At 53.2% G+C, this 24,951-nt stretch overlaps 1 protein-coding gene and 1 long non-coding RNA gene across 3 annotated transcripts; one reads left to right on the top strand and one right to left on the bottom strand.

Annotated features, from left to right (window-relative positions):
- Positions 1–2,249: 2,249 nt before the first annotated feature.
- On the bottom strand, positions 2,250–20,031 carry SALL3 (spalt like transcription factor 3). Of its 2 annotated transcripts, XM_059410102.1 has the most exons (4): positions 19,874–20,026; positions 5,332–8,271; positions 4,775–5,115; positions 2,250–3,748 (listed from the first exon to the last, which is right to left on the bottom strand). In XM_059410102.1, the coding sequence occupies exons 1-4, from the start codon at positions 19,953–19,955 to the stop codon at positions 3,317–3,319; spliced, it is 3,795 nt and encodes a 1,264-aa protein (XP_059266085.1). In that variant the 5' UTR covers positions 19,956–20,026; the 3' UTR covers positions 2,250–3,316. The 2 variants fall into 2 exon arrangements, with proteins under 2 accessions (XP_059266085.1, XP_059266084.1); XM_059410101.1 differs by having other exon boundaries at positions 4,775–8,271; positions 19,874–20,031.
- Positions 20,032–20,575: 544 nt separating this feature from the next.
- LOC132024002 (uncharacterized) lies at positions 20,576–23,631 on the top strand. The gene is made up of 4 exons (XR_009406132.1): positions 20,576–20,774; positions 21,672–21,866; positions 22,457–22,575; positions 22,739–23,631. It is a non-coding gene; the product is annotated as an uncharacterized LOC132024002 (long non-coding RNA).
- The last annotated feature ends 1,320 nt before the right edge of the window (positions 23,632–24,951 follow it).

Below are 24,951 nucleotides of genomic sequence, written 5' to 3'. Positions count from 1 at the left end.
AACAATTGCTTTTCAGCCCTTCAGCGATACTTTTTAATTAGTTTTAAATGTGAATGGTTCCTGTAATGAACTTAGAATAGAAATATACTTAAATAAATAATTTTTAGGGACTGTTGGCATTGATGGTTCTCTGATGCACGGTCTCAGCACTCGAGAGTTGACGTCAGGAAGTAAATATCCGGGCTTGTTAAGCGGCAACAGCCTTAGATTTTTACACTGGAAATGCTTTCGAAGTAAGTAGATCTTGTTTTTCCTGCATTTTAATTAATATTATTTCAAATGGTAAGGGCTGTATTTCCTTATCATTTTAAGAAACAGACGAATTTATGGTCTTATTGAGCCCGCTCATGTTTGCTAATTTCCATCCTAGCCCTGAAACCAACATGGTTTAGCCCCTAAGGTTTAGGATCTGTGCTGGAAGGCTGGCCCCGGCAGGTGGCTCGCCCCACACTCCCCAGGCAAGAATCACTGTGGCTTCTAAGTGTCTGTAGCTATCGGAAAAAAGGAATGGGTTGGATGAATACTGAATTCCAGGAGTTACCAAATTTTTTGAAGTTTTAAGTCCTATAAAGCGTTACTGGTGAAGGAAAGAGATCCTCCCTCTGGGAGCGGGGACAGAGGTGCGGGCGGCCCCTCCCCACCTGGAACCAGCTCGACGCTCAGCGATTGATCTCAAGCGATCCCAAGAGCCAATACGTTCACTTAAGGTTGACGACGGGAAAGCAGTTCAGAGTGGCCATTTTTGGGCACGGCAGGCGGTCTCTAACGAGGAGGCGATTTCTACATCTTCGTCCATCACAGATGTAAAAAAAAAATCCACAATTAGGAGGCTGCATTTTTATTTTAGGAAAAAAGTGAAAAATAAAAATTTCAAGACCAATCAAGATACATGTAGATATTCTTACGTCTAAGCTGTCAACCCTTATGGACTTTGCTCGGAGAAACACCACAGACAGGACATCCACCATCAACGACCAGAACCTCAAATTCCACGGTTTCCACTCGAATAATCAAGGAACGCAATTCAGAAGTCATGTTACATCCTGCATTTTATTCATTTCCGTATGACAAAAATAGTAACCTAGTCTAAGACATCCATTTCCATCAGTAGATGTGTCGAGCCACAGATTTGTCATAAAAAATATTGGATCTCGGTAAGAATGCCGGCTGGCTCGGGGTCCAGCCCTACATGGTGCTGCAGTAGAAAAATAGTGTCTCTCTTCACCACGCAGGGAGGGACGGCCTGGTCCTGAATACAGAAGGGGGCACGCCTCGCCGGCCCTTCATGAGCCATCTTATTTACAACACTTTACATTTCTTTTTTTAAGTAATATACACATCCTTCCGGGAGAAGAGAGAACACTACATGGTACCAAATACTAACCAAAAAAACCAAAAAACAAACAAAAAAAACCACACCAAAAGGACACATAAATAATAAAGACATTCCACTGCTGCCGCCCAGCAGCGCCCACGGGCTCGGTGCTCGGCTCCAACAGCAGGAGACGGCGAGGCTGGTGGAGTGAGGAGCCTTCGGGACTGGTTTGCTCCAGGATACGACATGGCCTCGCTGCGGCTGTGGAGGCGTGGGAAAGATCGTCCCGTGTTCCTGTCCTAGCCAAGAAGACATCGCTGTCCGGCTCCTGCTTCAGGGTACACACGTGGAACCGCGTCTCTGGACGCCACGGTCGGAGGAGGCGTTCCAGACGCCAGCAGGCCTGCACCGCACAAAATGAGGTAGCGCACACACCCCTGCCCGCGGGCCACCCCACCCGCGGTCCCAGCTCGGGCCAAGCCGTCTAAACAAGGTCAGCAGCTCCGGACCGTATTTCCACGGTCAGGCGACATTGTGCTTCGTTTTCATCTGAGAAGATAATAAATAAATCAGAAAACGTTCCGGTGGTGACGGATTCTACTGCCCGATGTTGCTCTTCCTCTGCAGCTAACTGTACACGAGAACCAGAGCCTGGACACGAGTCCCGCCTGCACGAGCGAGGGCCGGGCGGTCACCGCACACCAGACCCCCGCCACCGTCTGCGCGCCTGCCACCGTCTCCGGGCCCCGCCCGCCGCTGGCTCACGGTCCTTGGGTTAATTCATCAGACTCGTGCTAGGGGCGGTCAGGTTTTACATGGGCTTTGTAGAAAAGTTAAATAAATCATTTTAATTTAAGAAATGGCAGGCCCTCATTTATTGAGGAACAGACAAGTCTTGGTGGCTTTTCTGTGTAGGTGGTAAGGATTTCTCATAGTGTTTGACCTTAAGACAAAATAAGAAACTGTGACAGTTTTTTTTTCATTTTCCTTAAACCAAAGTACTATTTATAAAATACTTTACATCTTTTTAAGTTTTCAAATTATAGACAAACCTCCCTAATACAAAATCCTAAAAGTGCAAAGTATAAATTAAGAGTTTGCAACCACAGTATACAAACATTACCTTTTTATTGTACAACTTTGATAACGTGAAGCATGTCCTCACAACCACTTATAATGTTGTGAATAATTTACGGTGACATTTTGTCTGTAACTTGCTCCCAATCGCTGGGCTACAGACCACACTAGGGAACAACTGTCCAGATAGCAGCTACAAACATTTAAATTAAAAACAAAACAAAACAAAACAAAACAAAAAAACAAAAAAGAACAACAAAAAAAAGGCTTGTCACTGACGGGCACTTGCACACGAAAGCATGCGGTCTTCCGCAGGGGGACTTCACAGTCTGCCTGCATTGAAAAAACTCACTTATTTATAGTAAAACAAATTCTGCTTTAAAAGAAAAAAATCACATAGCCAGATGTATTCTGCGGTACAAAAGTTTCCTCTAAAGGTGGGGCTGCATTATCTGTTACCCGCATAATCTTAACATCATAAATACTACAGACAAAGGGGCGGCCAGAAGACGGCGCTGGGAGAACCCGACCACATCCTCAACAGTCTAAAAGCCGAGTTCAAGTTTCTAACTAACTCGAACAAAACCTTCAAGTGAGTGTCGCTGGGACACGCAGGGGACCCCTCCCCCCGCCGCGGGGGTTATCGGGTTTTGGGAGGAACGAGCGGATGGGGTGTGAGCCCTTTGCGTTCCCAGGGCGGTCCTACAGGCTCCTCTTTTTGATCTCAATTTACGAGCAGCCGGCCGAGTCCCCAGAGCAGTCAGGCTCGCGTGGGAAGAGTACATGTGTCCGGGACAGCCTTCCAGCAGCCGCACAGGGAATGCGGCCTCTGCTACGGGGACCATTTTCAGGGGAACCGGGGCCCAAGGCCGCGCAGCCTGATGGCCGCCCTCGACGGTGCGCGCAGGACAGAGCCGACCTCAGCTAGTTAATACCGATCTCTTTGTTATCCTCGATAAACCTCGTGAACGGACGGCTGGCTCCTGTCTCGGAGCTGGCTTTGTCCAAACCCACAATGGGCGGACTGCCGCCGCTGCGCACTTTGTCCATCCCGGCGGCCAGAGAACCCAAGGGGGGGAGGGCGCTTCCCCCGAGACTTACGGGGAGCTGGGGGATGCCCCCGTTCTGGATGACGGAGATCTCGTTGTTCTTCATGGCGAGGCCATTGGTGATGGCTGCCGCATACTGGTTCCAGAAACTCGGGTCAACGTTCATTGCTCGCGCTGCCAGATCCTTCTGGAACATTTCTGAGAACTTCAGGGCGTCGCCCCCCAGCAGAGCCATGGGGTTTTCCACGGACAGGCGGCGGCCGCGCCTCGCGGGGGCGTTGTTCCACATGTGCGTGCCCATGTGCACCTGCGCGAGAGACAGGGAGACACAAGGCACAGGTGAGCCGGCCCAGCTCCGGGTGCGGGGTGTGTCTGTCTCCACGCGGCCCACGTGCCGTCGGAGACCCAGCGCCACGGTGTCGGAGTCGGTTTCGGTCCCCGTTCTCAGGGTCTCATGTTTACACATGCAATAGTTCTCCTCACACAAAAAGCAAAATCAGTCAATCTCTTCGTGCACGTTTCTCTCACTTGATGACCTCGACACAATAAGGTTCCCCCACGGGGTGGAAAGCCCACAGGCCACAGGGGGCTGGGAGGGTGCAAAGCTCAGAGGGCACAGACCATTTTGCCCCTTCTGCCTCTCCCTGCTCCACAGGACGGCCGTGTACTTGAACTCCCAGCTTTGCTGGGCCCCATGGTCGCTCTCCCCCAACACGGAAGCATCCCCTGGGGCACGTGTAGCCGGCTCCTGTCCTACAGGAAGGAGCTGCCACCGGTTTCAAGCTGTTCACAGTCTTGGAAGAGTGCACCGAGACCAGGGCAGGCGTGTGGCGTGGACAGATGAGGGCAAGAGGCTCCTTGAGCGTGTCGTGCACACCCCACCTTCTGGGGAGAATGGGCAGTGTGGTCGTCATCTTAGATAGGAATCCTACACTGGCCCTCACGCTGGGAAGCTCCTCACCAGATGCCTGCCGGCCTCTGCTGGCCACCATGTGGACAAAGGCAGAACCAAGCTCTGGCCCCGGCCCAGGATGCACAGTATTTGTATCTTGTGCGAGTGTTTAAAAGCCCAGCTTATCTTGTTGTCCTGGTTCCTCTGGACTCAAGACGGCACGGGGCTCTGCGACCGGCTGCCCGGGAGCAGAGCCTGCGCGGTCAGCCTCCAACAGGTGGCACAAGCCTCCCAGAGGGAGGCCCGGCCCGCTCGGGCAGGTGAGCCCGTTGCTACCGCCACACAGCACGTGCCCCCTGGTGAGCAGGTGCACACGTGACACGGTGGGTGGGCACCTGGCGTGTCCACCCCGGCCACGACCCCGGACTCCTTGGGCCTTACCTTGAGGTTGCCCTTCGTGGTGAAGGCTCTCCCGCAGATGGTGCAGCCGAAGGGCTTCTCTCCGGTGTGCGTGCGCTCGTGGATCTGCAGGGCGCTGGCCGAGGAGAAGGTCTTCCCGCACGACTGACAGTTGTGTTGTTTGGGGGTGCGGCGCGGCGGGGGGGCCAGCATGGGCGCGAGGCCGGGGCTCATCACGGCCTGGGGCCCCGGGGGCACCGGGACCGCGGCCGGCAGCGGCGCGCCCTCGCCCAGCGGGATGGCTTTGCTGTGCCCGTTCACTTCCATTTTGATCATGGCGGGCGCGGGGCCGGCGACCAGGCTAGGAGTGCTTTGGCTGGGACCTAGGGCAAAGTCGGGGTCACAGAACTGAGAACGCGGCTCGCTCAACGTGTGCGTCAGTAAGTGCTGTTTTAAATTACCCATAGTGGAGCACCCGCGCCCGCAGACCGCACAGAGAAACGGGCGCTCCTTCGTGTGGCTGCGGTGGTGGATTTCCAACGCGCTCCTGCAAGCAAAGGGCTTGCCACAGACACGACACACAGTGCCCGCACACTTACCGCGTTCTCTGCTCAGGAACAGCAGGCTAAAGGGGGCCTCCTCCTTGACGGCCGGCCGGCCGGGCGGGGCCGCCGTGAGGTCCAGCGCGCCTCCGTTTTCGGGGGCAGGGGGCGGGCTGTCCGGCCTCTCGGTCTTTAGTGGCATCTCCTGGGGCTCTTCCTGGGCGCTGAGGCCCGGGGACTTGGAGGGCAAGCTCTCGCTGTTGCTGTTCATGGGCGACAGGGCGCGTGTGGAGGACGAGGACTCGGACAGGGCCGGGCTGCCCGCGCTCCGGCTCTCCAGGTCGCCCACGGCTGACGAGGAGTCGTTGCTCAGACGGTCACTGTCCCCGGACCCGTTCTCCAGGGACTTCAGGGCAGTCAGCTGCGGGCAGCTCATGACCGAGTCCATCATCTTCATCTGGTTCTCCAGGGCGGCGATGCTGGAGATGACCGAGGGCGGCGAGGGCGGGCAGGATCCCGCGTAGGACAGCAGCGGCTTGGGCGGGTCGCCGGCGGGCTCCCGCAGCTCGGCGTCGTCCTCCATGGAGTTCTCATCCGCGTCGTCGTCGTAGCCGCTGAGGACCTCCGCCGCCTTGTCATCGTAGGGGAGCTCGGCATCCATGGCGTCCTGGAAGCCCTCGGGCAGCGGCGTGTTGGGGATCTGCCCCCCCATGTGCATGCGGATGTGCTGCTGCAGGACCACGGCGTTGGTGAACTTCTTCTGGCAGATGGGGCACGAGTGCTGCACGCGCAGCGGCGGCTTGGCCCGGTGAACCCCAAAGTGCGTCTTCAGGTTGCCCTTGGTGGTAAAGGCGCGCCCGCAGATCTTGCACTTGAAGGGCCTCTCCCCTGTGTGCGTCCGGTAGTGCATCTTGAGGGCGCTCTGGCAGCTCAGGACGCGGTGGCAGATGACGCACTGGTTGGGGTCCGTCATCTTCTTGTCAATGTTCTCCACCAGCTGCTGCAGCTTGGACGTCTCAGACGTCTGCATGGAGTCCAGCAGGCCCCCGAAGGGGAACTTGGCCTTGAACTGGTCCGAGCCGGACGGAAGGACCGGGCTGCACAGGCCCGTGGAGGCGCTGCTATCCGTCAGGATGGCCGCCGCAGACGTGGCAGAGACCTGCCCGCTCCCGGGGCCCTCCCCTGGCCTGGGGTTCGCGCAGGGGAGGCTCACGGGCTCGGTTTTGGTCTGAGAAGAGCCGCTGAGCCCTGGCTGGGGGGACTCGGCTGCCCCCGGGACACCGGACTCAGAGCTGTTGAGGCCGGGGGACAGGGAGGTGCACTCGCTAGATGCGGGCGAGGGCCGCTGCGGGGAGCGGCTTGCGGGGGTGAGGCTGGGGGAGTCTGCGTAGCTGCCGACGCCAGGGATGGTGGGCGGGAGCTGCAGCCCGACCGATGTGGACACCGTGGGCAACACGGGCTTGCTGTCCAGCCAGGTGGTCACTGGCTTCTCCGGAGGCAGCGACATCCCGTAGGGGATGCCGGAACAGGTGGGCACGTTGTCCAGATACTCCGGGACGGGGTAGGGGTTCATCTGGATGTGGGGGTACTTCTCCTTGTGCCTCTGAAAGTGGACCTTGAGGTTGCCCTTGGTGGAGAAGCGGTTCCCGCAGACGTTGCACTTGAAGGGCCTCTCGCCGGTGTGGGAGCGCAGGTGGATCTGCAGAGCGCTGTCGCTGCCGAACACCTTCGCGCAGAATCGGCACTTGTGCTTGAAGAAGGGGTCCTCGGCGCTGGCCTTGGGCTCAAACACCGACACGTTTGGGGGCTTGCCCTTGCGGTGCTTCAGGAGGGCCGACAGCGGGTCCAGCGCATTGGCGGTGGCCGCGATGCTGACCAGCGGGTTGGGGAAGATGACGCTGCTGGCGGAGGTCTGAGGTAGAAGTGGGGTTGGCAGGCTGGGGGCTGAGCTGAGGAGGGGCCCCGGCCCCAGGGCGGGGGGCGTCGAGGCGTTCTGCGGCTGGGAGCTGCTGCTGGAGGGGCCGGCCGCCAAGGCTGGGACGGTGGAGGCCGGGGCCGTGCCGGAGGACGCCGGCCCGCTCGCCTCGGTGGGGATGGAGGGGCCCCCACCGGGGACGTGCGGGGTGTTTGCCCCAGAGGCCGGCTGGGACAGGGGCTGGGGGCCCTCGTAGGTGGCCGGCTGGGCAGCGGGGCCAGGAGCCGTGGGCGTGGGGGGGGCCCCGGCCGAGAGCTGCAGGGCGGAGTGGGTGGCCAGCCCCTGCAGCTGGCTGGAGGCCGGCACCGGGGCGTTCGGGGCCGCCGTGGCCGCCCCGGGGTTCAGGGGCGGCCGCAGGGGCTGGCGGTTCATCATGGCCACCTGGCTGCGGATCTGCTCGATGAGCTGCAGCTGGTGAATCTGCTGCTGCTGCAGGGCCATGAGCTGCTCCAGGATCATGGGGACGGCCACCGCCGTGACCCCGCCGCCAGATCCCGCGCTGCCCGCAGCCCTCGCGTTCTGGGAGAACTGTGCCACGGCCACCTTGGTGCTCAGGAGGGTCTCCAAGGTCACGTTGGTGTTTGGCATGCTGTAGGCGGCCACGGGCGCTGGCTCGGGGATCTGAGGTAGAGGCGGCTTCCCCGCGTGCGAGGGGCCGGGGGTCTGGAAGCTCTCGTCCCCAGCGGGCTCGGCCTCCATGGGCTCCTCCTCTTTCTCCGGGGCCCTTGCCTCACCGCCTTCGCCGCTGTCTGCGGGCGCCGCCTCCTCGGCCGCCTCGCTCTCTGTCCGCTCGCTGGGAGAGCTGGCCGGGGAAGGTTCTGGAAAGTGCTCGGACGGAGGGGCCGGCTCATCTTCGCCCACGATCAGCACCGGCGGGTTTTTCGTGCAGCCCTTCTTGTGCTCCAGGAAGTCGGCCCACTTGAAGAACTCGGCGCAGCACTTCTCGCACACGCTCGTGTCCTCGCTCCCGCTCCTGGCCTCGCTCCCGCTGTCCCCGGCGGTGGCCCCGTCCCCGGGGACGGCTACAAAAACCAAGAGATTACGTCAGCCAGAGGCGCCTGAGACAACCACCTCCATTTCAAAATTTCGCACATAAGTAAAATCAATATTTTTTATTTTGTACAAATTACCCCACTTCAACGTTCCTGACGTCCCAGAGTGTGTATTCTATGACTCCTTCTAGCTGGCTAATCATTTTCTCACACAATCCATCAAATTATGAGGCTCTATCAATTGTGGATACGGCTTCTTAATGAAATTCCATAGAAGCCATTGATTTCCAATATTTTCATACAATCTGCAGCCACCCTGTCTGTTGGGCACAAAGGCAGCTTTCGACGGGCTCATTAGGATTCCCCCTACCATCGGGCTTCCTCATTTCCAGCAAAATTAGAGATGCCTTTGCCAGTTCACTTAACATCGCTAAACTAATCTGTAACCTTTCAAACTCACGTCAGCACCTGACAGGGGAGCCGGCCGCCGTGACTCTCGCAGGGTTGGACCACGAGATTTATTGTCTTTGCACGGCGCAGAGACATTACGCATTTAATGTAATTCTATAGAACCTTCCAGATCAATGGGCATTTATTTCACGTATGAAACCTCATCTAAATACTTTCATCTGTAAATGTAACAAAGAGAATATAAGCGCTTCTTATGTCCCTGCTCAGAAAAATCATCTCCCTGACTCCTAGTTCGATCAACCAATCAATCCTGAATGTTCTCAGCGAGCCCTTTGACTCTCCTCACGGACAGGGCACGTTTCTACATTTTAGGATCTGCGAAATGAATATCATCAATATAGTCTGGGCCGAAAATTAATCATGTTTAATACAATTAATTGGCTCTGTCAGATGCAATATTTCTTGGCGAAATGAACCAAAATTATATGTTGTTGTGATTAGCCAATAGAGTTCGGCAGTTTGTTAACAAACTAGAAATTATATATTTAAAGTTCATTTATGTTGACATGTTTAACATGAGAATGTTGTAGTCAGACACACTTTTTGTACCTATTTTCATCTATTCTCATAGAAAGACTTGGCAAATTATATGCTTGTGCCATAGTGGAAAGCCCTCTAATTGGTTACACATGTTTAATTACTGTTGTAGGCAGCTACTTCCTGACTTCCCGTACCCTCTTGTGCCGAATAACAACCATGTTTAATGAACAATTCTAATTCACACCTGATCAAATAAATGGCCATCCAGGAGCGAGGCATCAGCACATGGGCACATTCCTAGCTCCTATTTTTTGGGAGCTGGGATGAAAGGTAATGCCTGGTAATTACTCGGGCTCGATGTGCTGCCGTACGTATTCCTGGCTCGTAACTGCTTTTCGTCAACTTACAGAAGGAGTGACGGCCACAAATCAGTTTGAACAGAGACAAATGACAGCTGCAAATCAGCTTTTTGTTATCCTGCACTGTTGAGTGTGAGAACAAAACACCCTCAAGTCTGTGTCCCCGCAAATAATTTGCTGCTGTAACATCAACAAATATATTTGTTAAAAAGTCTCCATATTTCTTCTTCTTCTTCTTCTTTTTTTTTTTTGGGGGGGGGGGGAGGGAGTTGGAAAAAGAACAACTTGGCCGGTTTTAGTAGAGAAATCTGATTTTTAAAAAATAAACTGCAAAATCACTTAGTCCCTCTACTGGGAAAGAAAATAAAAATATTTTTCGAGGCTAGTCAGCTGCTCTCCACGAGGCCATTATTTCCAGGTAATTTATACGTGCCTTTAAAAAAATTATTAGCAGTGTTCAATTAGCATTTTCTTAACTGGCTAAACCATCTGAAGGGGGAAAAGAAGTTAGAGCTTGCGGCCCATAAAGACATGCTAGACTCTTAAACTAAATTCAGTGCTGAAGATCAGACTGTATGAAGTCTCATTACTGTATAAGGAAGGAATGTAATAGGTGTCTATAATGAGGTTGAATATAGCTGGAAGCAAAGACACAGCTGATTTATACTGCAGATAGGAACATTAACAAAATAAATACTTGTAGTTCTTAACTTTGCTCAATGTATGCAAAATCTAATTTTAAACATGCTAAGGTTATAGAACAGGACAAACACACACACACACACCCCAAAAAAGCAAAACAAAAAAAACCCCACCCCTAAAATCTTCAGGTAAACAGCTTCTGATATAGTAAGTAATCAAGTTGGAATCAATGTTACACTGTATCATGACTATTCTAACTAAACAGAACAAAGTATTTCTTAAGTTCTTTCCCAATATTTAAAGAAATATTAAAGGCTTGCCCTCATCTTCTAAAGATTATTATTTTAATACTTTTCAAAGAGTAAAATACCAAGAAATTAAATATTGCTAATTTGTTGAATTATTTTCTACCTTTAACTCCTCAGAGATAAAATGTGTCATCACAGGGCACACAGAAGCATTCACATGGTGTAAACATTTAAAATTTTATGCAAGTAAACACTATGTGGATCTCATTCAAAGACTGCTTTTTCTTTATGTGGATTATGTGTTAGGGACAATTCACTGAATAAACGCTTACAATAAGGCAGACTGAAAGTGCGTTCGGTGTTTGAAAAATTAACTTAATTATAAATAAATGATACCTTACAAACGAACATTTCCCAGATATGCTGTGTAACAAATATGTGAAATACAGAAATACTATTTTTTTTTTTTTGCCATGTTTTTCTCAGAGCTTAAGTGACCCAAACAAACGTCTATTTACTTTCAAGATAACTTTTGACGTTTCCACTGGTTCTTTGTGCGCTAGGACTTTTCGGGTTTGCATCCAAATTTATGGAAGCTTCCTCCCAGGTACTTTCTGTCTCCCACGGGCGGGTCTGCAAACACACAGCTACTCCTGACCTGCAGAAACTGAGCACTGAGCTTCTCAGCCCTTCCTACCAAATAATGAGCAATTCTGTTTAGTGCAGTTGTAAATGATAATTACCTAAACGTAATGAAGATATTCTTGTCAAAGCAGAGTACCCTTCCACTTATATTCCTTTAAAACTGAAGCAGGAAAGCAAACCTGCAGAGGAAATTGTGTAAAAATGGCATTCTGGCCATTGGACCTGTTAACAGTTCATTTATGTTAATGAAACTAACAAGACAATCAATCGTTGGATCTTATAAGCAAAGTTTCATAATAAATTTGCCTTTTAAAGCTAAAGCATAGTTTAAAAACTACAATGAATGAAGGAAAAAATTCTTCACATACAATTTAGATTTCTTACTTGGGGCAAATAATTCAGAATCATCACTTTTTCTTTTGTTTAATTAGGATCTGTGCAAACACAGTCGCACTCACTTGCTAAGATCATTCACTACCAGGTAAGGTCAGAGTATTTCACTACCAAAATGTGCAGGTGATTCGCATCCCACGAAAGCGAGAGAGAACCGCACGTTTCATGAGATGGTGGTGAAAATGATGCGTACGAGTAAAACCCCTAATATTGCATTATGGAATCGTAATTCTGGTTGCATGTTTTGAGAACGGCCTTGAATGAACAAGCATGACTTCACCTGACTTGCCCGGGAGGAAATAACACGGATGAGTCCCTCTTCCCAGAGCTCCTAGAAGGAGGAAGACTGAGGATTCCAGGGGGGAAGCATGGTGGGAAAGCATGGGGAACGCGTGGTCAGAACAGAGGGGGACGTACAGAAAGTTGTTCTAACTGGCTGAGACAGCGCCTCTCGTTACCACGATTCAGTGAGGACGTGCTGAAATACCAGCACCCGTGTGGATGGTTTTTTTCTTCTTTTTATAAAACTGCTTTCTACGACAGGGAAGCCCATGCTGGAAAACTCTGAATGCGGTTCAGAGAACTTCGCAGGCCCTTTAATTCCGCGTGTTGGACGCCATTTCTCCGGACGCACATGCTTGTGGCATCCTTTCGTGAAATTTACATTTTTCAAATTGGCCTTTGTAGTTAGAAGTTATCACATCCATTAGTTAACGTGGCTTACAGTTTGTATCTCAAGGTAAAACCACGTCAGTCGGTGAGCCAAGGTAACAGGACAACCCCACAGGGGAGAGGAATTTATTTCTCCGGCAGCGGTGGGAAATTCTCTCCGTCTTAAGGGAGGGGGCTGGAAAACCAGCATTAGAATCATTATCATTATTGTCAAGGTAATTTATTTTCTGCATTCTGACCGTTCAAGGACAGGACGGAGAGACGTGGGGTTGTAAACAGGCCAGGGATGAGGCAGGAATTTACAGGGCCCGGCGTCCCCAGCGCAAGCCATGGGCCTGCCCAGCACCTCACCCGCGGCGGCGTGCAGGCAGGACCTTCTCTTCCTGTTCACAGGCACGTCTTGGGGACCCCCCCCCCCGCCAGTGCCCTGCAGATGGGAGCCCGCTGCGGGTCCACGTGAGCGGGAGCGGCTGGGGAGGACCTCTCCTTGGCTCGTGTCCTCCGTGGCCCAGCCGGGCTTCAAGCTGGGCGCTGCTGCGCGGAGCTAAATTGTTCTCCTGAACGCGGTCAGGAGGGAAGAGAGGCTGGGAGATAAAGCTGTTTCAGTTTACGAGAGGAAATGTGTAATTAGTTCACGGCGATCCCACACTTGCTATTTATACTGAAGGCTTTCAGGCCTTCTATCACTCCCCCGAAATTCTAGAGCAGGTTCTACAGAAGGAAAACGGGCCCCACAGCCTTCTGGAGAAAGCCTCGAACAAAAGGATACCTTCGAGGGCAGTCTTCAAAATGGATGGATTTCTTTTTCTTCTCACGAATAAAACGCACAGAGAACGTCTACGAAAAATGTTTCTGTTCTTAGGAACAAATCCCTCCGTGTGAGGAGCCCCCAAACGGTTTCCTTTTTCTCTGTTTTGATTCCTGGTCTGTTACATAATGAGCAGGGATCATGTTTTCGCTGGCAGCGCACCGGACCGTCTCCAAGAATGACGTGGCAGAGGACAGGAGGGATATTCACGCGCGGGGCGATCTAAGGCCAGAGAAAGGCACTGTTGGAATGCGTTTGAGAACATCGGAGACCTAAGGGCTCCCCTCAACATTTCCGGCTGCGGCTCGTTTTCGATCCCCCCTCGTGAGGGGGCGGGCGCCCGCGGAGGGAAGCTAAGCGATTCCACACACAGGAGATGGTTTTATCATTCTGCGGAGCAACCCCAATGCCCACGGGGACTCCGCTACACTTTTGCTACCTATTTGTTAATTCTCTGCAATGAACAAAAGGAGAAGTGAAACTTGCTCCGTGTGGGAAAAGGGGTGTTCAGTTTCCACTTTAATTAGTAACTATAAAATGCCACGTGGGTCTGTGGGAAACCAGGAGGTACTCGGTGCTTGGCCTTTACCAACCCTTCAAAATCTAGGGAGCATTTTTCAAGCCGTCCTAAATTGTGTGGAGACACTTATTTTCTTGCAAATTAATTCTTTTTAACTCCTTATGATAGCTCTGAATCCCATAAAGAAAGATGAATTATCACACACTGAACCCAAGCTGTGAAACAGGAGGGGACAAATAGAGACCCCTACTGTGTTCAACAATGTAGAAGAAATTCCAGACGCAATAGAAAAATTTTGTCCTCTCCCCAGACCTCCAGGCCTGTGCAGGCGGCGGCGAACAGTGGAGGGCACTCTTGCTATGCGGAACGCCCGCACTGACCCGCGCTCGGCTTCCGGCGGCTCACTGGCCCACATCTCAAATTTGTTAAGTAACGACCACCTGTGGCACAGTCACCAAATGTCTTCTGCTGAGGGCAGTGGCAGTTTCTACTCTGCGTGCTGAAGCACCGGGGAGGGAAAGCGCGGTTTCCTGCACGGACACACGCAGATGGAAAGCAGCCACGACACCCACGGGTGTGAACTCCGCCTCGACGCCGCCTCGCATGATAAGATGTTTGCTACAGTTGCGGTCGCAAAGCAGCTCCTACGTTTGGATGCCGTGTGGCAGGCACACCCGAGAGGAACGCACACGCATCGCCATCCACACGCGGAAGCACCCCGAAACAGGTTGGCCATGCCAACCGTTCCCACCCAGGTTTGGGGAGAGGGAAACAAAGCCTGCACAGGGCCACTCTGGCTGAAGACTTGGTCGGGCTGAGTCCCATCGGCCACACGCTGGCCCCCAGCACACCTCCTCGAAGGTGCCTGTGCTCCAACCCTCGCTCCTGCCAGCTAGTTTTCAAATTCACGTAACATAAAAATACACAAATAAGCACGGCCACTTACACGTCCAAACACACCTGGGCCCGAACAGCCCAGAGAAGCGGAAGTGCGCTGTGTCCAGCGGCAAGGCTCTGACGAGGTGTAGCCGCCTCGCACGTGGGCTCCGGGCACAGAATCATCTCCGTTTTCCATTTCTCAGCGCCCGTCCGCGAAGTTTACACACATGCACAGAATCATCTGGCCGGAGCCGCCGCCCGGGCTGCCCGAGCACGGATGGGAGTCCACGGCGGGGCTGCCCATCCGTGCTGGGGAGCCGGTCACTCTCGGAGGGAGGACCGGGGAGGCCGGGAACGCAGACCAACGGCCGCGGCACCTGCGGGGTTAATTTAACAGTTTAATTTGTGCAGTTTAAGAGCTGCACAAAGGCACCCCGTTCTCTCTTCTTGAAGAACTGCAAACACTTGTGCGGAGCGAGATGGGCATCGGATACGCAGCGCAGCTCGGAGCCGACGCAGGTCTCCCGTTAACAGATTCAGTGTTAACACTTAATAGAACCGTGTTGAGTCGTGTTGCCAAGGTCAACAGCACAGATGCACTAATTGTATTATGAGCTTGACATCTAGTGGCCACCCCTGGCAGGGCAAAGCAGGCAAAGGTTAAATCAGCTAAGGCCTGTCACGGCGCCTCTAACGACCCACCTCAGGGAGAGCCCGGTGGAAGCTCCCTGGCTCTGCAGCCCTACCTTCCAGGCCTTGGGCCTCTGCTTTCTGGCAACGCAGGGGGCCAGGGAGCCGCATGGCTGGCCTGGCCCGACCCGGGCTGACTGAGAAAGACAGGCCCATGGACGACAGGAGGCAGCCACCAGGCTGGTGCCCGGCAGGTCTCTGGTGGACGTTTCTGCCGCCGCAAGAGGGTCCCCTTTAATTAACAAACAAATCAATCTTAATCTCTCACATAAATAGAACCCATTACGTTATTTCATTATTTCAATTAATATTTTACACTTTCGGTAACGTGACTTGACCTATTTGTTTGCGTGGAAATCACACTGACAGTTAAATTGCATTTTAAAGCATGAAAGTGTTCCAACTACAAGAGAAAAATCCAAGGTCAGGGCTGCTTTTTTAAATATGTAAGTTTATTTAAAGTACTAGGGAAACCATTTTACATAGATTTGACTTCTGATTTCGGATGGACTGGGAAACAACTTGGCGCAGGCTGTCCTCACAGACCTGTCCCAGGAGCAGCAGAATCAGATCTCGTCTCCAGGAGACTAAGTCAGATACTTTAGTCTTATTCTGGCAACTAGTCAAGAAATCATGTAGGAAAATAAAAACTAACAAAACAAAACACAACACCCTTCCTGTTATAAATGTTATGCACAAAGTATCCCCTTGAAACAATTCTGCAACATTAAAAGTGCTGAATGGCAGGAGCAGTGAAGACTTGTTTCACTGGGGGGGGGGGGGGGGCACAGAACCACCAACACAAAAACACACCAAAACACCCCCTGTCGATTCTCACACTTAAAAATGCTAAATTCCAGCTAATGTCCAGCAGCCTCAGCGGACACCCTGGCTGCATCCTGGCTGCATTCCCTCCCGGGGCTCTCAGAGCTACCTTGAGATGAATGGGAAAGCCTCTTAGAGATTGCGGTTGAAAATGAAATCTGACCCACTTTTGCCATCATCTTGTGTACAAAAAATAATCAGCTTGCTAAGTAATTCCTGCTGTTGGTACATGCCTTCTTCTTTTTCTGGCTCTGAACAGATCTAAAAATATTGGATTATGCATGTGTTGTGGAAGTTTAAAATGTACATAAACCCCAACTGTTACAGAACCAGTCTTTCTCTGTAAGGTGGGAATTGGCATGCTTCTTGGTGCCCACCAACGGATGCATCTTTAAATAGGTTACGTTTCTAAAATGTTATTTTCAAAATAAATATTTGCAAATTCTTCTCCCCCCCACCCCCCCACCCCCTTAGTTACTTTTCACCTTTCATGTTTCAGAGAAAACAATCTGCCTACCAATGGTAGAAAGTGGCTTCTGTATTGTTTGCTTTTGGAATGCTGAATTGTAAATGTGTGTAGTGTGGGCTGGGAGAGGGGGGAGTACTCAAGGCAAACCATGCATATACAGATAAAAGAAGAAAGATCTCTTCACCGAGGGCTGGTGGCCTTCTTTCCCTTAATTTAAACACAGTCTGTGAAGACCACTGGTAAATTCTTAAATCACATGCATACCACATTTAAAAGGATTTTTAAGATAGCCCTGCGACTGTAAGTTGGCAGAAAATAAAAACACACTTTGAAACAATTAGTGCTAACAAACAAAATACAGGATGGCAAATTGTTTTAAGTTATAGTATCTTTTTGTTCTTCCTTAAATATTCTTTGTAATGACAATAAAATACATCTTTATTAAGTTGTACTTTAGACAACAAAGGACAGCAATAGCACACTATTTTAAAGTTCTTAGTAGGAGTACAAGTGCTGTTCTGTCAGAAGTTTTAATTAATTTTCCTTAGGACAAAAATACTCAGATGGCTCAAAAAATTTCATTATCCCGTGGCGTGCATTTAACTGAATTCTTAAGCTGCATCACATTTATTTCTAAATTTTCAGACAAGAATGAAATAATTTATAATTTTAAATGATGGTTCCTAGAGAGAAAGTTAAGTCTCAGGCATCCTTCAAATAAAATTATACAACAGGATAACTTCAGAACTTAAACACAACCCATTATTACTTTTTCTCATTGTAGCTACGTCATCATATTTCATTTCTGCCATGAGAAGGTTTGGGGAATGCTGGCGCCGTTTTTTGGATAGTCACGATTTCATGGCCTGCCTAAAAACCAAAGCCTGAGAAATAGTCATTTCTATATTTTTAAGAACTGATCTCTTTTGTATCTCTTTTGTAATTCTGTAAATTAATGTGACTGTGCATTACTGCCTTTCCCCATATTGTACTAAAAACTGTACATGTGTTTGTGTTTCATGGCATTATCAATAGCCTTCAATTTTACTCCATGCATCTACTGCTTTAATTAATATGTCACGCCCAAACTGATACAAAAGAACTATTTACTTTGTCTCTAAAACACTATAAACTAACTTAGCCCTCTTAGAACTTCGTGCAGTCTGTTTCCTTCCATTGCATTTAACAAAATTACCATTTTCAGAATATCTGATTCATGCTGGAGTCAGGGAGTTTTCAGAACCCTTTCTCTTAAAAAAATATTTTAGTTATCTTCCTAATGATGATCAGCACGACCATAGATCCACAAGCATTCCTTGACTGAACAGAGAACAGAGTATCTTTTATACTCCATGAATAATCAGCTTCAGAATAATTAAATCAGAAAGAACTATTTTTTAAATAGTTTGCCTAAAGTACCTTTAAAACGATCCAGGAAACATACTACTTGACTACGGCTCAGCCCCAGACAGGCTATTTCTGGCCTGTTGCAAAATTTGACCAGGAACTGTGGCAATATCTTCATTACAATTCCCAACGACTGCGGAAAACCCAAGCTTGACAAACTTTAATCCTACGATGGGTAACAAAACAAAACAAAAAACACACACCCTGAATATGCTTCACCTCTAAGTAAATTCAGTAACAAGAGGAATTCAAAGGAGAACTTGTAAATAATTTACTCCATCTAGGTTTTCAAATATAGGCTACATATCCCTCAACATGTTTACACGATTAGGCTCCCCACGCTCGCATTTCTGACGTGAAATTAAAAATGAATAGCAGGGCCTCTGCTAGTTAATTGTTAAATACGAGGGGTTTTACTCTATTAATTAAAATATGCTTTAATAAAGGGAGACATTGCACATTTTGATAAGGACCCTACAAAGCTGAGAAGTATTTACATTGTTGCATTTTGGGGCGGCTGTGAAAGCCGATTTTAAGCTATTCAGAAGCCACAATAATAAAGCTTTAAAATTCCTCACTGGGATGCAATGTAGTTCTTTTGAAGGGAAGACTGTCTTTCTCATTCGGCAGAAATAAATCCATTCATTTGATCATGTAGTCATTGAGGGCAATACAAAACAAACCAAGTGTGAGAAATTCTATGTGATGAAGTAAACAAAACAAAAAAAAATCCATTTCCATGACAAAAAGAGTCTTTGTCCTTAATCTACCCACCATATGCAAGCGTTTCTTTTTAGCATATCTGCTGTTCCAATCTCGGGTGACTAGGGCCACCGATAAGACTCCCCACCTCCTCAGCGACAAAAAGGACGAAGGACTTCACTCGTTTTCTTTAATTCACCAACTCCCACCGCGCGATAACGCGTTCTCCCTGCCCGAAGCCGACGCGCACACATACCTGCTTCGCCAAACTTTGCGGCACCGTGTGATAAGCTCCTACACTCCTTCTGTTTGTGTTTTCGCTTTTTTGCTCGAGTCTCACGGAGCAAAGACGCGCCCCTGCCCCGCCACAACTTACAGCCGGCTCGTCCACAAAGTTGGGCGGCCTGCGTTCTCCAGCAGCTGCGGTCGGAGCTCGGCGCGGCGCGGGCGGCCCCAGTCCCGGCCGCCCCCGGCCGCCCCCGGCCGCCCCCGGCCGCCCCCGGCGCACCCGGGGGACCCGCAGACGCGCGGGCGGCAAAGCGCAGCCCCGGCCGGTCCCCTACTCGCCCGCCTCCCACTTCCGCGGCGCCTACCTTCCCTTCGGGATGCGGAGGGAGCTCCAGGCAGCCGACCGGCTGCAGAGGGGCCGGGGCGCATCCGAGAGAACAGGAAAGGCCCGAGGAAACTTGGAGCCACCAGGAACGTGCCGGGTCCTACCGCGTGCAAGGACCACCCCCACGCCGCGGCGGGGCTCACCCGGCTTAATTCCCAAGGCGGCCATTAGAAAGGCCAGGCGACACTGACTTCCTAGTCGCCTCGGAACGGGATCCGGGCTCGTCGGCACGCCGGGACCTCGCAGGCTGCACGGCCCTCGGGGCACACGAGGCGGCCGACAGCCGGCCAGGGTGGGGGGCAGGCCGGGGGTCAGGGCAGCGGCCCCGCTCCGAGCGCGCACCGCCCCGGGGCCCGGCTCGGAACAAAGCTGCCGGGCGGCGGCCTGCCCGGCCCGAGTCCGGCGGTCGGTGAGCACCGGACACTTCCCCGCTGCCGCGCCGGCCCGGGGGTCGCGCGGTCGCCGAGGCCCGGCCCAGGGTCCGTGCGCTGGGTCCCGGAAGGCCAGCGCGGAGTCGGCGGCGCGGCCCCCTGCGCCCTCCCCCCCGACCCCCACCGCCTGCCCCGGCAGCTCCGGCCCCCAGTCGGCCCGAGCCCCGGCGCGTCCGCGCGCTGCGCCCCAACTCCGAGCCACCGAACCAAGTTTACTTGCCCGCAACTCCGCGCCACGCGCTCCGGGGAGGACCGGGGTCCCTCCGGCTGGCCTGCCGGGGCCAGGCGCCGCGCTCCGGCTCTGGGACCAGCAGTTTCCCCCCAGCCCGCGGCGCCCCGCGCCAGACCCCCGCCGACCCGACCCCCGCGGCCCCTCACCGTGCTCGGGAGCCCCGTCCGGCGGCGGCAGCTCTTCGTCCGACTTGAGGTGCTGGGGCTTGGCCTGCTTGCGCCGAGACATGCTGCTAGCGGCGCGCGGGCCCCGAGCGGGACATCGGCATCAGCGGGGCGGCCGGCGGGGACGACGCGGGGCGCGGGGCGCGGGGCGCGGGCGGCGGCGGCTGCGCGGGCCGCGCATGGGGCTGAGCAATTAGGCTGGTGAATAATGCATGGCCATTAGCGGCGGGCCGCGCCGATTGGCCGGTCTCCAGCGGACTCGGCGGCCTATGCAAATGAGGCCGCGCTCGCAATTAGCGGCCGCGCGGGGCGAGGGGCGCCTGCGGGACCCGGCGCGGCGGCGCTCACATCTCGGCCCAGGCGGCCCGGCGGCTCGGCGCGGGCGCTCCTCCGGGCCCGGGGCGGCGGGCGCGGGGCGCGGCGGCCGCGCTGCCCAGGGCGCAGGCGGCAAACTTTGGCGGCGTCCGCGCGGCGCCGTCTCCGCCGGCGCGCCGGGCTCGCCCCTTTATAGAGAGTCTGCGCCGCCGCCCGCGCTCCGCGCGCGCCCCCCCGCCGCCCGGCCGCCCCTCCCGGAGCGAGCGGCCGCGGGCAGGGCTCCGGCCCGGCGCCTTTGTCTCGCCGGCCCGCTCGGGCGCCGCGCCGCCTGCGCTCCGGGCGCGCAGGGCCGGGCGGCGGGCCGGCTCGGCTCCTCCGCGGCGGGTCTGGCTCGGCGCGCCGGCCGCGCTCGGGCTCAGGTGCCCCTGCCCGCGGACCGTCTCTCTTCTCCGGGCTCGCGTCCCCTCCGCGGGCTCCGCCGGCGACCGGCCGGCTCCGAGGCTCGCGGCCGGAGCGGAGCGGAGTGCGCACGCCGGGGTGGCGGGACTTCGGCAAGACCAACTTTCCGGTTCGGAAGCGGCGCGGGCCGCGCGGCTCCTCCCCTCCCCCCCCCGCGGGCCCCCCCCCCCCCCCCCCCCGTCCCCCCCCCCCCCCCCGGGCCCCTCCGACTCTGAGCGCCCGCCCCGCCCGCCGGGCCTCCCCGCCGCCAGCGGCTCCTTAAAGCCAACGGGAGGGAGGGGACGGCGGGGCTCCGGTGTCTCCCCCCAACACACACACCAGCTCCCCTTCCCGACGGGGACAGGGCCGGGGCGTATGCGGAGTGGGCAGGGGGCGCAAGGTGCCCCGAGCCACGCGGCTCAAAGTTCCAAGTCCACGAAAGTCTCGCGCGCGGCCCGCCGCGTTCTAGGACTTTCGGGAGTGACTGGGGGAGGGGGTGGTGGGTAAGGAGGTCGCGTGCGTCTGACCCGGCCCCGCACCCTCGGGCGGCCCGTGCGGCGCGCTCCCGCACCTCCACCCACCCTTCGCCCGCGCTCACGCACGCGCCTTCGCACCGCGCGCGCACCCCGTCGTCCCCGTGCACACTCTCGCGCGTGTCCTCGGTCCCCGAGCGGCCACCAGGATGTGCCCCAGGCCCTGGCGCCGCCGCGCCCGCCGCTGTGCGCCCCTTGTCCCAGTTTCTCTTTTTTCATTTCCTAAATTTCTTATTTTTGTCCTTGCAAGTGGCCCTGTGTGGTACGAAGCTTTGGCACAGATGGCCTCCCCAGGGTCGTGCGCTGGGGGGATGCGGGCGGCGACTCGCCAGCCCCGAGCGCACGGAGGGCTGCGAGTTCCTCGAGTGGCCGGGGGTGGGACTCTGCCCGGCTTCGGGTCCCCCCCCCCCCCCCCCCCCCCCCCCCCCGCCACGGGATGGACCCCGACCCTGAGCTGCTCGCCCGCCTCTCCGCGGGTTTCTTTTCCCTTCTAGAATCTTCTCGATTCCCAGCCTGCGTTCTCTCGCCCGACTCTAATTGTGTAAGTTTCACGAAGCAACAGCTTTGGGCTCCAGGAAAGCGCAGGAAAATCAGAGAGGAAGGAAGCGCGCAGGTCGGCATCGCCTCCAAAGACCACCCCCGCCGCCACATTTGTCCCCCCTCAAAACAACAACAACAAAACCCTTAAGGTTGGTTTTGTTTTGCTTTTTAGTGGCGGGCATATTCATTCGGGCGATTTTGGTTTTGAAAAGGGAAAAAAGACAAATAAAAGATGTTTGAAGTCGAGAGTTGTTCGCCCCACACCACCCTTTTATGGTGCAGCCGGGGGAGGGGCGGGGGGCTTCCTTATACTGCCCTTACCCTGTGAACTTCCGCGAATGTCGCGAGCATTTGGGGACGCTCCTGCACCCCGCACGGAGCTGCAGTGAAAAGTTTGCAGGCTGCAGCCGGGGCTTTGGGGCAAGCGGGGCCAGGAACTTCCCAGCGGAGAAAGAGGCGAGGAGAAGCGGGAGCAGGGGAGGAAGGGAACGTGTCTGCGTGAGGAGGGGCGGTTGTGGCGGATGGAAGTTTCTTGCAGAATTTACAGGACCGGCCAGAGTTGGGGGAAGTCGCAGAGTCGCTGCAGAAAGGTAGCTTTCCCTGACGTCTTTCTAGAAGAGAAAGAATGCAAAAGCCCTCATCGGCGGGTTAGACCCCAGGTTAAAGGTGCACTGCTTTTGGGGACCTGGTTAATTTTCTTTTTTCCCCTTCTTCTTTTTTTTAAAATCCACACTTTAAGACGAATAAGAAGCAAATGTAGGTTCCCGCAGCTTCCGAAGCCTTTCAGAGGAAGCGGAGCCCGGCTCCCCCGCAGCCTCCTGGCCCCCACAGCACCGACTCCTCCTCCTCGGTTACTCTGTGAGTGCCGACCCCCACCTTTTTTGTTCTTAAGGCCATTCGTCCGTCTCCCCCTGTCCCCAGCCTCTCTCCCAACACACTGGCACGATTTTCCTAGGTCTTTATGGGACTTCCAAACGCAACTGTTTTAATTTATGTCAACTTGGTTTGCCTTTTCTACGAGGTACGGTCTTGGAGAGGCTCTCTGAGATTCCTCCTGCGGAGGTCAGTCTGAGACACCGGCCCAGTATCTGTAACAGCAAGCTCTCCGACTGCAGAGGTGTCACACAAGGCGTGCCGAGCTTCATAAGGGAAGGTGCAGCGGGCTCTGCTTGGCGCTGTGGTGGACAGTGGCTCACGGCGAGCGGGCGCGAACACCGGACTGGCAGCTGCCCCGGCCCGCCTTGCCCTGTGTGAGCACTGGTCCCCACCCACGCATGCAGGGTGGAGTGAGCTGGGGGAAGTGGCAGGCTCCACACCGCCCTCTGAGCGCACTGAGCTGGGATTTCGTTGAGAAAATCGAGCAGATATGGAGGAAAGGGTCAGGGAGAATATGAAACGAGAACCTTTGCAGATTCCCCGCCAGGGCTCTGATGGTGCGGATCGGTGAATCTGAGGTGCACCCCTTTAAAAAATCGGCTGGGGTAAACACGATCAATATGTATATATTTAAAAGGTCGAAAGCAAAAGGCGCATTACCTCCTCTCTTACCTGTTCTGCCTTTCTTGGCTCCCAACAGAGATATGAAACTTTTCTTTAATTGTTTTAACGCAGTGCGGCCAGTTTTGATGAAAGCGTACATATTTTAAGCTTGAGTCACAACAACAGATTTATTGTGAGGTGACAGCGTGTCAACAGCATATTTTCACAGATGAGGGACAGGATTATCCAGTCGTGCCTAGATTAAGGGCAAGCACCGGAATGTGTGCCTGAGGTGCAGACAGGGACTCCTGCATGCAGAACTCAGACTCACCGTCACGTGACCACTGCCTATTAAAATATTGTAATACCTAAATACTATTGCAAAAACAAAAGTTGCTTTTCTTCTCTATAATTAAATCTAATTTGTTAATTGTCTTTCCTCTTGCGATGTTGTTTTCATCTTATGAGGCGACACGTTATTATTTTGTCTGCTTAATAATATTATTTACAAATTAATACTGTAGATTTTACATTAGTGGAACATATAATTAGATGTTTGATTTTAATTTGTATCATTTATTCAAATAAGACAGAAAGACTATCTGCAAGATGGATTTGACAAGGGGAGGTTGAAGAGTCGGTTCTATTTCCACATCCCAGCTTAGGGAAGTGGGGACTCCGTCCCCAGAGCGCCCTTTACCTGCGGTGCACATTTGATACTCTGTCCTGCGCTTATTCCCTAGCCAGTTGATACAGAAAAAGTATTAAAGGATTACAGCTTTATTGTCTGTCTCCTTTCATGCTCCCCCTTCCCCAATCAAAGTTCTCTTGTCACTGGCCTTCACTCCTTTCTCTCTGGTTCCTCCCCCACCCCCAACTTTTGTTTTAGGTCCTTGCCTTTAAATCCAGCATGATTTTGTGTCTTTAATGCTGTGACAAGTGACCGCTAATTGGTTCTCACTTGAGCAAAGATATTACCATACTAATATTATTATTGGTAAGAAGAGGTAATTGATAACACCACCTGCCACTCTGGGGCAGTCACAATGATAAATGTTTCCATCAACAGGAAATCTGTGCCTGGTGTACCACAGCCCAACGCAAACAGCATGTCAAGTGCCAATTATAAATTGTTGCTTTTCTGTGACATTGCGGGGGCGCCAGGAAACATATAGCCCCAAATTATGTCTATGACTTTTTGAAAATGCCTTTTCCCAAGCTTCTTGCTCACCCACTTGAAGATAACTCTACCCTCTTAAAAAAAATGTTCTCCTTAAATCAACCGGTACAGGACTAATGCCCCGCCCACATTCCCCGCTCAGCTCCTGCTGTCACCGGCTTGCCTGTCCAAGCTATTGAGGTAACTGTGTTGCAATTTTCGATAGATGGGAGCCAAGAGAACAGTATATGAATCCATCTAGGTCTGTGTGCGTCCCAGCGTCTTGTACATTACAGGATGGCTTACCACGTCAGCAGTAGGCTCCCAGGCAAACATTTTGGGGCTTTTCATGTCTCGCAGAGAAACAGCAGCGCATGGCCACCCATCTTCACACTCAGGGATGCAAAGGATATGGAAGTCCTTCTCTTGTAGGCGTTGACCTGTGTATCTGGGCTGCGGATAGACTCAGGAGGGGCACCTCAGTGTATGGTGACAAAAATAATGCTGGCCAGCTAAAACTTTGACTCCCCTGCTTATGGCATGGAAGCTCAAACGATTATTATTAGCTTGCATTATTAGATGCAGGCCTCAAAAGG

Source organism: Mustela nigripes, chromosome 8 (genome assembly GCF_022355385.1).
Source record: "Mustela nigripes isolate SB6536 chromosome 8, MUSNIG.SB6536, whole genome shotgun sequence".
NCBI lineage: Eukaryota > Metazoa > Chordata > Mammalia > Carnivora > Mustelidae > Mustela > Mustela nigripes.
Note: the sequence above shows the minus strand (reverse complement) of the source record. Positions and strands in the feature narration are given on the sequence as shown.

Coding starts and splice junctions, on each gene's coding strand:
- SALL3 (XM_059410101.1), bottom strand. CDS start 19,955: ATGTCTCGGCGCAAGCAGGCCAAGCCCCAGCACCTCAAGTCGGACGAA. Junction 8,272..19,873: donor GGACGGGGCTCCCGAGCACG/GTGAGGGGCCGC, acceptor TGGTTTTTGTAG/CCGTCCCCGGGGACGGGGCC. Junction 3,749..4,774: donor CCACGAAGGGCAACCTCAAG/GTAAGGCCCAAG, acceptor TCTCTCGCGCAG/GTGCACATGGGCACGCACAT.